General features: G+C 33.6%; 1 protein-coding gene across 1 annotated transcript in view; it reads left to right on the forward strand.

Annotated features, from left to right (window-relative positions):
* Positions 1-12,828, forward strand: part of TTN (titin) — a 322,989-nt gene that overhangs the window by 59,285 nt on the left and 250,876 nt on the right. The window contains 3 exon segments of the mRNA XM_051986127.1: positions 2,300-2,584; positions 2,803-2,928; positions 7,925-8,113. Of these exon segments, the coding sequence (XP_051842087.1) occupies positions 2,300-2,584; positions 2,803-2,928; positions 7,925-8,113 (600 nt within the window).

A 12,828-nucleotide genomic window follows, 5' to 3' on the forward strand; every position in this document is an offset into this window, starting at 1 on the left:
ATGGATAGAATCCACAGCATCTTTTCTGATCTAGTCTTAACTACTGAAATTGTACTATTTTTAAGCATTTGGGGGGAGTTCTAATTCAGTGTTGTTGTTATTTGTGCACTGCAAATATATATTTCCCTATTTCTTCCTTTTTTCAAAACAATCCAAAGTGTTTATGTATATATGCCATCATACTTTCCTTGAATTTTATTGATGTTAAGCTATAGGGCAGATAGAAAGTAAAGAATCAGTACCAGCCCTAGTTGGATACATTTTAGTCAGCCTGAAGTACTGACAACACTCCATAAGGATCTCCATATATATTATATTGACTTTAGTATTAATCACTGAAAAGTGAAAAGACCAGCATCCCAGAAATTTATATTATCACAATGAACATCTGAGCAGCCCATAAGTGATGTGCTCTTAAGCATTTAATAATTAGCTTACTAACCTCATTTACAGTAAGAAGAAAATTTGCACTTTAAAATGTTTTAAAGTTTAATCAGCTTTATTTACATTTTCTCCATCATGAAGTCTAGATAATCATGTAAACAAGGGGAAATAAGATGGAGAAAAGTTCAGAGTTAATAATCATTACTGTGAATGTGAATGGAATGAACTCTCCCATAAAAATAATAAAGTGGATTAAAAGCCAGAATCCTACAATGTGTTTTTACATAAAATCTAAATAATCAACACAAAAAAGAAATCAAGCCCTGGAATTGACCTGTTTTGAAGCTGACTAGCCTCAGAATAAGACAGAAAAAATAATAATAATTGCTGACATTTATATAGCACATCAGAGTGCTTTTACTTAAAATTTTTCACTTTTCGTCACCCCAACACTATTGAGTAGATGTTACTATTTCCTCACTTTACTGGTGAGGAAACCAAGACAATTAAATCACATAGCTCACAAATGTTTAAGGGGGTATTTGAACTCATATCTTCGCAATTGTACATCCACTGCTCTTATCCACTATGCCACTAAATAAGGGATGGAAAAAAAAATCCTCCTAAACAATATCCTTGTTTCATTTCAGGCTACATCATATTAAACAAACTTCTTTAGAAGGGCCTAGAATATGAGTGAAATGATCAGTTTCCAATGTACTCAGAGTTTGATATCTAAGTCAAGTCAAATCAGCAAGAATTCATTGAATGCCTAATGTATGCCAAGTACCATGCTAACTAAGCACAATATATATGAGTGCTCTTTTCAAGCCTACTTTTTGGTGCAATCAAGTAGAAGGAATACTAGACTGTAAGTCAGGAAGCTTGGATTCATATGCCCATTTTATCACTAGTCCTCTAGATGTATACAGGATGTATAGATGTATCTCTTCCCTGAACCTGAGATTTTCCCATTTATAAATTAATGGGATTAGACTAAATGATCCCAAAATTCCTTTCCTTCTTTATTCTTGTACAATTATTCCCATAAGAAAAACACTAAGGTATAATGTAAATCAATCAATCAATATTTATCAACCATCTCCTCCCATATTCTAAGCAATCTGCCAAACTTTTGGAATAGAGAGCAAAAATCAAATGAAAAAGGTCCTGCATGCCAGGATTTTACATTCTATTGGGTCTGGGATCTAGAGAACTGTGTTTGAATTCTCTAAAGCTCCACTCCAAATATCAAAATTTATTCCTTCCTTCCTGCCACAGCAAATAGGACAAAGTTCTGAAAACAAGGGAAATCTAGAAAGACCTTTAATGTGACCTATAAGATGTAGATGTGTCATTGGGTATTTAATGAGAATACATAGTATTTACAGTGAAGGTCTAAAAATGCTACTGCTATAGGTCACTCAGATGCTCACAGTGCTTGTATTTTATAACAGCTTTTATAACATATGTCATCTCATTTGCTCTTTTTATAACTATTGCATAGATGCTACCTTTTCCCAGTTTTACAGATAAGGAAATGGAAGTTGTCAAAGGTTAAATAATTTTCCAGGATAATAAGTTTCTGAAGGAGAATTTGAATTTGGAGTGGTGGTGAGGAGCAAACAATTTATTAAGCATCTACAATGTGTCAGACATGCTTTCATATGTTATCTCACTTGATCTTCATATCCCTGGGAGATGGGGATTCTCATTTTACAGTTGGACAAATTGAGGAGGATGGCAGTTAAGTGACTTGCTTAGGTCACACAGATAATCAGTGCCTAAAACCAAGTCTTCCTGACTTTAGGTCTATTTACTGCACTAGTTTTAGTTGCTATACCATTTTATTCATTGCCTTGGGCATGTTTGTCTTGTCCCTAAGCCCTCATTTTTTTCATTGATTTCCTTACAGCTCCAGAGCCACCCCAAGTTTTACAGGAACTCCAGCCCACCACAGTGCAATCTGGCAAACCTGCCCGTTTCTGCACTGTGATATCAGGCCGACCTCAGCCCAAAATTTCCTGGTACAAAGAGGAACAGTTGCTCTCCTCTGGTTTCAAGTGCAAATTTCTTCACGATGGGCAAGAATACACTCTCTTATTGATTGAGGCTTTCCCAGAAGATGCCGCCATTTACACTTGTGAAGCCAAGAATGACTATGGAATTGCTACTACTTCTGCTTCTCTGACAGTGGAAGGTATGACACATCTTACCTTTTGCCCCTGGGACAATACAAATGAATTCTTATTTTGAGTTTCATTAAGTAATTTAAAAACTATGGTTCAGTTTGCCAAAATTCATTTGTGTAATCAACTCCTCTGAAGGATACCTTGAGTGAAACAGAATATGTTTATAGGTTCTGGCCAGTTAACAGATCATCTCACCATCATAACTTTTGGGGGTTTCTCTCTTTAGTTCCAGAAGTTATATCTCCTGATCAGGAAATGCCTGTGTATCCTCCTGCCATCATCACCCCACTTAGGGACACTGTAACTTCTGAAGGAAGGCCAGCTCGCTTTCAGTGCCGAGTGTCTGGCACAGGTATGTTTAGTTAAAATAAATTTATTGTTCATTCTTTATTCATATTCTCTGATGTTTAAACCCAAAGAAGTTGTTAGTTTAGTTTTCCTTTCCAAATTTGGGACAAAAATGTTTCAAACTGGAGTTATCCTTTTTTATATGTCATGGATATATTTGACAATCCGGCAAAGCCTTATAGACTGATCTCAGATTAAGGTTTTTAAATGCATGAAGTAAAATACATAAGATTACAAAGAAAGCCAATTATATTAAAATAATATTATCAAAATACACAAATTCATGGACCCCTTAAAATTTATTCCTGGGAAGAAAACTGTAGACTGTGAGTTAAGAGCTACTGTTCATTTTAAAAATAAATAAATAAAAATAATGGCAAGCAGAATCCAATTGAATTTTTAAAAAACCCTACTGTTCTAGGTCAACTTTTTTCTTTTATTTACATTTATTTTGTATAGTTTAAATTTAAAGAGAATCTCCTGTCTGAGTTAAAAAAAAAAAAAAACCTTTCTATTTTAGGGACTTAAATGTGTATATCATATGGACCAAATGGGAATAATGGCCTTGCTAAAAATGAAAAACATTTAAGAGCCATTCAAAGACATTGCTAGCTTTATCCATAGTTAAGTAAGATCAGGGATAGCTGCGTGCTATAGTGAATAAAGCATCAGTCTTGGAGTCAGGAAGATCTGAGTTCAAATTTGACCTCAGGCATATATTAGCTAGGTGACCCTGGACAAGTCACTTAGCCTTACTTGCCTCAGTTTCCTCATCTGTAAAATGAACTAAAGAAGGAAATGGCAAACCACTCCAATATCTTTGCCCCAAAAAATCCAAATGGGATCATAAAGAGTTGTACATAATTGAAACTAACAACAAAAAAGGGAATCGACAACTTTGCTCCAAAGGGAATGAATTCTATTATCTTTCTCCTACCTATCTCTTGTTACAAATACACAAAGGACTAAAAGTTTGGGTGAATATCTTTACTTATACAAGTCACAGACTCTACAATTTAGTGTAGTAAGCCTTAGAAAGTTGAGACACAGACAGGCTGAATGACTGTATAGTCACTTAACTAGAAATTGTCAACATTTTGTTTTCAAAGTAAATTTTTCTGGTTCTCTGTCCAGCATTTTGTCTGCTATAGCACATAGTCTCTTAACTTTCTATATATTATAAGGGGGGTAGAATAATCCATCTACATTAACTCACTTGGGAAAAACCATTAAGTCTTTCATTAAAGAGGAAAACAACTGAACTGTTAACACTTTGAATAAGCAATCTATTAGTAAAAGCAAATGTCAGCTTGTTTCTGATGTGTGATAAACACTATAAACAAGACAAGAAAGGAGAACATTCAGACTCTAAGATATTCATTTAATATGTATATATCAGAATTCTCAAAATCTAGATGATTCCCCTTGAGTTTATTGTGCATATTACAAATCAGAGACAGTTTGACATTTGTTTTGCTGATAGCTTGTTTTATTTTTTTAAGCCTGTTGTCACTTGGAGTTGGGGGAAAGAAGGAAAAAAAAGGGGAGAGAAATTTACATGTTAACTTCATTATATATTTAAATGTAATAGCAAATTGTATATAGTGGATTTGCAGTTTCATGGTCAATCATTTTTCTTTTATAACATGCTATGGAAATGCTTGTTTTATTTCCATAAATTTAAAATAAAATTAATTTTTAAAATATGTACAATTGCAAATGTATCAGCAGACCAAAGCTATAAACAGATCTGACAACTGTTGTTAGTTATAATTTTGTCTGTGATTAATGATAATAATAATAAAAATAATAACTTGCATTTTGTACCTCTATGTATAAGTTTACAATAAAAACACTTATTATTTGATTCTCACAACAATTTTATGATATAGATTAATTCTATTATTATCCCCAAGGAGGATAATCCTTGTTGTCAAAGAATTAGTAAGACAGCTAATACTTAAAACTTTACTACCTATAATTAGCTTAGTGATGCATTTTTATAATGATAACAAAAATAATTTTAAAACTTGAACTTAAGAATTATCCAAAGGGTTTTCTTTTTATTGAAATTTCTTTTGAAAAAAATTTAATGAAAATTGAAAATATGCACTATCTTAGGCAAGCCACTTCACAATTCTGGGTCTCATTATCCTCTTCTAGAAAAGTGTGATTGGGCTTCTACTAGGTGAAGTGTATAAGGTTCCCTTAGTTGCTCTAATTCTATAGTTACTATACACATGCTTTATTTTGATTTTGTCTTTGAGATGGTAAAAAAACAAAACAAAGCAAAATTAAAGATCAGTTTTGGCAAAATGACACATGCAATTTGGAGGGGCAAAAGAAATAGAAAAATGCATAATCAATAAAGTATATTTTAAATCTTGTGAGCATTTTAAATGTTTAAGCAGCCTTGAAGTTATTTCAAACTGTTCAAATATCTATATCTAAGGTATTTATATTTCAGTATGAACATACTTACTTTTTGCATAAAAAAATTTAAAATTTACTCTAAAGTCTTATTTCAATAGTCAGAAAGGTTATACATGTTCATTATGCCTCCGCTAATTAACAAGCATTAATTAAGCATCTACAGATAACAAAGAAAAGCCAACACCTAGTCATTCACCCCTCCCCACACACAAATGCTTCTGCTTTTAAGGAGCTCACAGTTTAATGGAGAAAACAAAAATGCAAAAAACTACATAAAAATAGGATATTTAAAGGATAAATTGGAAATACTAATACAAGATAGGTACTAACTTCTAAGTACGAATCACTAGCAACTAATTGCAACAGCAATAGTGTTTTTATGTCTATTAGGAAAAGCAGAAGTCATTTGGAATTACTAAACATTTGAAATTTCATTAGATCAAATACTTTATGGGATATAAAGGGGATATTTGTGCTTGATAACTGTCAAAATACTAACAGATTGGAAAAAAGATCAGGAGCTGAAATTGATTCTGCGTGGTCTTTGGTGCCACCTAGTGACAATATTCTAAAACTACAGGCTTTTCAACTAAAAGGTCTAATAAAACTTTGAAAAGGTCCATTAGTTTCGTCCAAACACAATATGTATCCTTTGGAAGAATTTTGCAAAAAGTGCAGTGTGTAAAGGAAATTTAAAGCATTATTATGTTTGATAACAAATAGTTTCCTAATTGCCCATAATAATTATTTCTATGGTACCTACATAAAACAAAACCCAATTTTCATTCCATAAGCCATTCATTCTATTGTAACCATTTGAATTGGGTTTTGAAAAGTAAATTGTAAAAGAAGGTGAGAAAGGAAGGAAATTCCAGGCTGAGCAACCAGGGTAAGTAGTCAGAGAGAAGGAAAATCAGCTATATTTGGAGGAGAGATAGTTCAACCTCCTTAGTTTTGGACAGTAAGAAAACACTCAGCACAATAATAATGAGTAATGGTAACAGTAGTTATCCCTAACATTATTTGTTGCTTTATAGTTTAAAGAGAACTTTAAGTTTGCTTTCTCATAATTATGGCAGCTGTCACATATCTCCTCTACATCCAATGCTATATTGTCCTCAGAATTAATCTTGCAGACAAAGAAAATAAGGATTACAATAAGATATATAGTAGCAAGTGGACAGTGTAAAAAAAAAGAATTAGAGAGAGACAGTGATCTAGAGATATTGGGGTTTGTTCATAAAGAGAAAAAATCATATCTAAGGCCATTGACTATCCATATCTCACAGTGACTGAGGGTAGTCTATCAGGGGGCATTATCCATATGCTAGTGATCCATCATTAAATAGAGTAAGGAAAAGCAGTAAATGTCTCCATGCAATTCTGCCACCATCTTGGGAAAAAATGACTCATCCTATCAGTGGTGATTATTAAAAGAGGAGGATGTTTACCTGAGTACTAAATAGTAATCCTATATACATAATCTTGGAAGTCTGTAAACAGTGGAGAATTAGCTTTTTTCCCTACCCTTCCCTTTCCTCTATGAATGTATACCTATCACAGAACATGAAGACATTTAAAAAAATTTTTACTTAAGCATTTCTATAACATAGTACAAAGTCAGTTAGAAGACCAGAGAATTGTTTAATGAGTCCAAAATTCAATTGAGCTTTTCATTAATGTTATATTCCATAAATAGACAGTTCAGAATTTGTCCTTCTAGTTTTCTTATACAAATGTTTTTGCACAGAATGGCTAGGAAGGGTGAGATTTATAGAGAGTTAGGATACCATACTAGGGAAAGCATTTATGCTACTTACTAAGCTCATCCAATTAGCTTCATTTTTGTGGCTTTCTTGTTTTTCTAGTGGCTATTGTTCTGGGGTCTCAATTTTCACACACACACACACACACACACACAAAAACGGCTGATTAAATCCAATAAATATTTACTAAGCATGTACTCTTGGTACATAATATGCAAAGATGAAACCTGATAGAGTCTATGTGACCAATCAGGGAACCAACTAACCATCTTCACAAGCTTTCTTTCAAAAAAAAAACAGAAAAATATAGAGAGGCACAGGGTGATTGTTAATTTACTAAGAAAATAGATCAACCTACCAATATATTTGTATGATATGAACTTGACCTTTGGTTATAATATCCAGGGACAGCCTTTTTATTTCATAGGTATAGGAAACTTACAGAGGAACTCTTTCTACACAGGCAACAGGTAGCCAAGGATTTTCATGATCCTGTCTACTATGGTACAGAGATAATAAATATACACATTTTCCTATAGCATGTCAACATCTCTTGACAAATATAATTAGCTCCTTAAAAGCAGAAGCTATCTTTTTGCTTTTCTTTGTTCCTTCAACACACTTCTTGATACATAGTAGATGCTGAGTTAAATATTGGTCAAATATATGAATGAATTAATAAATTGAAAATCATGTAATTTAAATAAACTACAATGTAGCCACTGTAAAATAATATAATTTCAGATAAAGTGTATTCACTAGTTTTTTCCTTATACTTCAAATTTTTTTTTAATTTTACAGATCTGAAGATTACTTGGTACAGCAAAGATAAGGCAATCAAGCCTTCTCGCTTCTTTAAAATGACTCAATTTGAAGACACATATCAGCTGGAAATTGCAGAAGCTTATCCAGAGGATGAAGGAATTTATACATTTGTCGCTAGTAATGCTGTAGGCCAAGTGTCAAGTACAGCAAGTTTGAGACTGGAAGGTACAGTATTATTAACCTCCAAAAAATTATTTCCATTTAGAATCTAATCCTTTAAAGAAAATAACCTTACTACAAGCCATCACTGGTCATCTGTTGATATCTAATTCCACTAATTTTATCATATGACAACAACCTGCACAAACATTTATTTTTCACTTTCCCGTCCCATCCAGAATGTCTTATATAATATTCTATTGGCTGTGATGATCATTTCAGCATTGTACTGCTATGATGCTCCTTGACTAGATGTATCAGAAGATGGAGAAAATAAAATTATTTTGTTTGGGCAAGAAAAGACAATTTTGCTCACCAATGATGATGATAATTATAATAATGGAAATTGTGATTATAGTGAATTAACATTATTATTCTTTCTTGAAAGTACTCAATGAATTTTTCATATCTAGATTTTGTCATTGTATTAATATCTGCTTTATGTGCCTGTCTTTTGAAGACATAAATCCAGATATTACTATGAAAACACTACTTTTGTTTTAATTTAGAATACTCTCCTGTCTATTTATAAATGAACTCACAAACCCTCCAAAATATTGAATATTTTTAATATGAAATTTATCTAAAATTCTATAAAGTCAGAATTTTGTCTAAAATTCTTCAGCTATCTTCAAAATAACAAGTTTAAAGTGATGTTTTTAGGCAAAGGAACCACTGGAGCAAGGAATTAAGCACTGGATTTTATTTCCTCCAGTCTGTGCTCCATTACTGCCTTCCTGGATTTTGTGTTGGAGTCAATTAGTCTGTTTATATCTCAGTTTGCTCAGATGAAACATGGAAATGACTGGTCTTCCAAATCATTAGCACTGTAATTTCAGGCAATATGCAACTCTGAAGCATCACATTTGGGCTATTGCTCATTATCAACTTTCTAATAAATGGAAAGACTCCTACAATTGAAATAAAAAGAAGGAATATGTATTCTACTATTTTTAATAGGTTAATTGGGTCACATTGAGCAAGTCATCAAAGGGAAAGCAAAGCATCCATTTTAGTTCAGGGCAACACATTAAAAGTTGACATGCTTCTTTTCAGGATTTAGAAAAGGTGAAGAAGTAACATCAACCACTCAATGGCATGTCCCTTCATCAGTCTCATTTAAGAAGGAGTCCCTTGGCCAAAAACCCATCTTCATCCAGCCAATTTCCAGCTGCCGGGTGTGCAGCGGGGAGACAGTCAGATTTCATGCGAGGGTCTCTGGCATGCCCCACCCAGAAATCCAGTGGTTTCATAATCAGCAGCTAATTCTTCCAAACAAAGACATAGTTTTCCATTTTGACGAGTCAACAGGCATGGCTTTAATGCTGATAGTTGATGCTTACTTAGAGCATGTGGGGCAGTACACTTGTAAGGCAAGAAATAGTGCTGGTGAAGCAACTTGTACAGCTACGCTTACAGTGACTGCAGAAGGTAAAGCCGATTTCTTTTTTTTTTTTTTCCTTCAAGGAGTTTACTTTGCTGCATAGCACATATTCCTTCTCTTCATTAAGCATGTTTCATGTTATTTGTTATGTCCCATGTTGTTGCAGATTCACTAATAAAATAACAGCTGTAACTGGTAAGCACCTTTGCTTACTTTTTGCAATGTATAACATGCATTTAAACTCCTTGCCAAATTGTCTGTTTTGGGCTTTTGCAAAAGGGCAATTATTTTGCTAGACTCCAACCTGCTTAATTATTCATTCTACTTTTCTAAGTGACTAAAGAAGACAAATGAACCTCAGAGTTGGGCATGCAGTAGTTAATCTTTATATACCCTACATTCAAACCAGCTGCAATTATTTTCCCCTGTAAAATTAGGAAGAAGAGATCAAATGGTGTCTCCAAAAGTGTCATAAAAATATTCTGTCACTATGGATAACCTTGGTGATAGCAAAAAGAAGAAACCAGTTACTTTTTGACACCTGCATGAACACTCCATCATCCATTCATCATTGTGAATGAATTTTCTTTTTGTGTGTGGCTCTGACTTCCAAGATGATATTGCATCTGGCATGCTGTTTCCAAGTAACAGTGATATCATTCATTCTCATCTCCCATGCCATATCATTTATGTTAATAACTTGGCTCAATAATATACAGTAGATCTTAATATTCTTTCTTTTCTGTCACTTGATTATACAGTGCAAGCTCTAGATAGTCAAAGTTCTGGGAAAGATGTAAGAGAGTCTGCCAACTCCCAGGCAATAGCAGAAGTTCACATTGATTCCCCTTTCACAAAAGAGGAGACCAAAATGTCAAAAAAAGAAATTAAATCACTTCAAGAATCATCATATGAATATGAGGTACAGGTTTTTGAAAGCATTTCAGAAAGTTCCATCTTGAAATCTACATCATTGCAAGATGTAGAATTGTATCAAGCCACATCCATTTCCCAGATCGCAGAGGGGGACCAGATATCTGAGGACATTTTGGAAGAAGCAAAAGATGATGCTCCCCAAATCATCCTGAAGCTCAAGGACATAACCACGAAGTGTGGAGACACTGCTCAATTCTTTTGTGTAGTGGAAAATGGAACCTCTGCAGATACAACCTGGACCCATGAAGGTGTAAAAATTGAAGGATCAGAAAGAGTGAAGCAGTCACAAAATGGAAATGTTCAGCTTCTCACTATTCAAAATGTTCAGATGGTAGACCAAGGATTATATAGCTGTACAGTACAAAACGACCATGGAAAAAAGACAACTTCTGCAGTATTATCCATAGAAGGTGGTTATTTGATTTTAACTTTCCCTTTACTTCATTTCAATCTCATTGCTTAATCAGTTTTGCTGCCCCCAAATTTAATCTATAAATATATATCTTGGAATGTCTTATCATTAGTGCTCTATTCATAAATGACTTGTGCTCATTCAGCCATTAATGATTACCTTTCAAATCAAGGCTTGGAAAATTCCATAATAGTCATCAAACTTTTCCTCCCAGAAAGGAAAGGTGTTGCAGAAAAAAAGAACTAGGAGTAGTTATAGTTTAGCCTTACTTATGAAAGTTCCTCTCATCTAACACTGGAGAAAAAAACCATAAGAGTTAGCTCATATCTTCCAAGGGTGATATGAATATAGTTGAGACCTGTAAGGCAGCATCAGAATGGTTAAAGTTCTGGGAAGTGATAAGTGACTAGGCAAGTCACTGCCCAATATTATCTGCACAAAATGAGCTTCTATACTTCCTGACATTGCAGGACAAAACTAAAAATGCATTCCACAATCTTTGTTGTTGGAAGAATGCTGATAATCTTGTGCTGGTTATAAAACTTCCCCCTGTTCTTGAAATCCCCTCTTCAGATCAAAGGAGAGAAATCATTCTCTAAATGTCTAAAATCTTTGGTGAGCCTCTTCCCAAGAGGAATGACAGAATAACTAAGGGAAGAAGAAACTAATAAGCTTCTAGACAAACTATGGACCATTGTGGTTTTGGCCTTCTCTTTTGTCCCATCTTTACACTCACTCTCTAGGCTCTACATCTGAAATAGTGAACAAATGTAATCGAACCATAATTCTCTATATTTCTCTTGTCTTCAGATTTTCCTCTCCGGCTTCACCTTTAACTCAGTCTTCCTCTCTTTGTAGAGTGGAGAAAATCAAGTTATTTAATGTATATATTCCTTTTCATTCTCTAGAAAATAGTAGACATTTATTCAATAAAAATTATTCTTTTTAACCTGAACCTATAAGTCAGATACTTAGGGCCTACTTAGATATTTTAACCAATACATTTCCCTTTAACTCAGTTTCCCTCTCTTTGTAGAATGGAGAGAATCAGATTAATTAATGTATATATTCTTTTTCCTTCTCTAGAAAATGTTAGATGTTTATTCAACATCTTTTTAACTTGATCCTATAGGTCAAATACTTAGGGTCTACTTATGTATTTTAACCAAGACATTCCATACAGAGAAGTGACCCCTTAATTCCTTTTATCTTGGTAGCAGTTGGGTTAACTCACCAGCCACAGTTGTACGGATTCACTGCTCATCTGAAGTTTATAACTACACAACACTTATATGGCCACTATGACTATCCTTTTTTTTTTTTTTTTTTTGAATTGTATAACTTCCAATGAATGGTAGCATCAAAGCACTTCTTGACTACCATCTAACCCAACTCATTAATAGGGTTGTAAATAATATATCTAGATTTTAAATTCAGAACTCAGTTACATACAATCTTTGTGCATTATTGGAGATTCTAAGCAACAAAATGGTATTATGCTACCTGCTTAAGGTCCTAATCACCTATTTTGTGATTAGTACCTGATTGTGCAAGCTCCCCTTAGTGAAACAGTCCTGAAAACTTTTCTCTGGGAAATCCATGGAGAAGAACTATTCAACTTCTTTTCATCATACTATCCAACTGTTCTTGAGGGAACATCCTCAGAAAATCCAAAATTCTTGGTCTTAGAAACATAATCAGTATTTAGGACTTATATGAAATCACATTTTTCTAATTCTAGGAAAAAAATTGGTCTTCATATGATCCTACTAGAAACTCTTCTTTCTTGCTCAGCACAAGGGATTTAATAGTCATCTTCTAAATTCAAATAGGAATACATGAAGTATATTTGTATAAGTCATTATATGAATAGAGTCCTTATATGTTTGATAATTATGTAAGTCATATTCTTGGCTCTAGGACTAATGCACTTGGCATTTCTTTTTCATACTAATGACTTTATACTTTTGTAAATAGAGTATATATGCT

Source organism: Antechinus flavipes, chromosome 3 (genome assembly GCF_016432865.1).
Source record: "Antechinus flavipes isolate AdamAnt ecotype Samford, QLD, Australia chromosome 3, AdamAnt_v2, whole genome shotgun sequence".
Taxonomy (NCBI): Eukaryota; Metazoa; Chordata; class Mammalia; order Dasyuromorphia; family Dasyuridae; genus Antechinus; species Antechinus flavipes.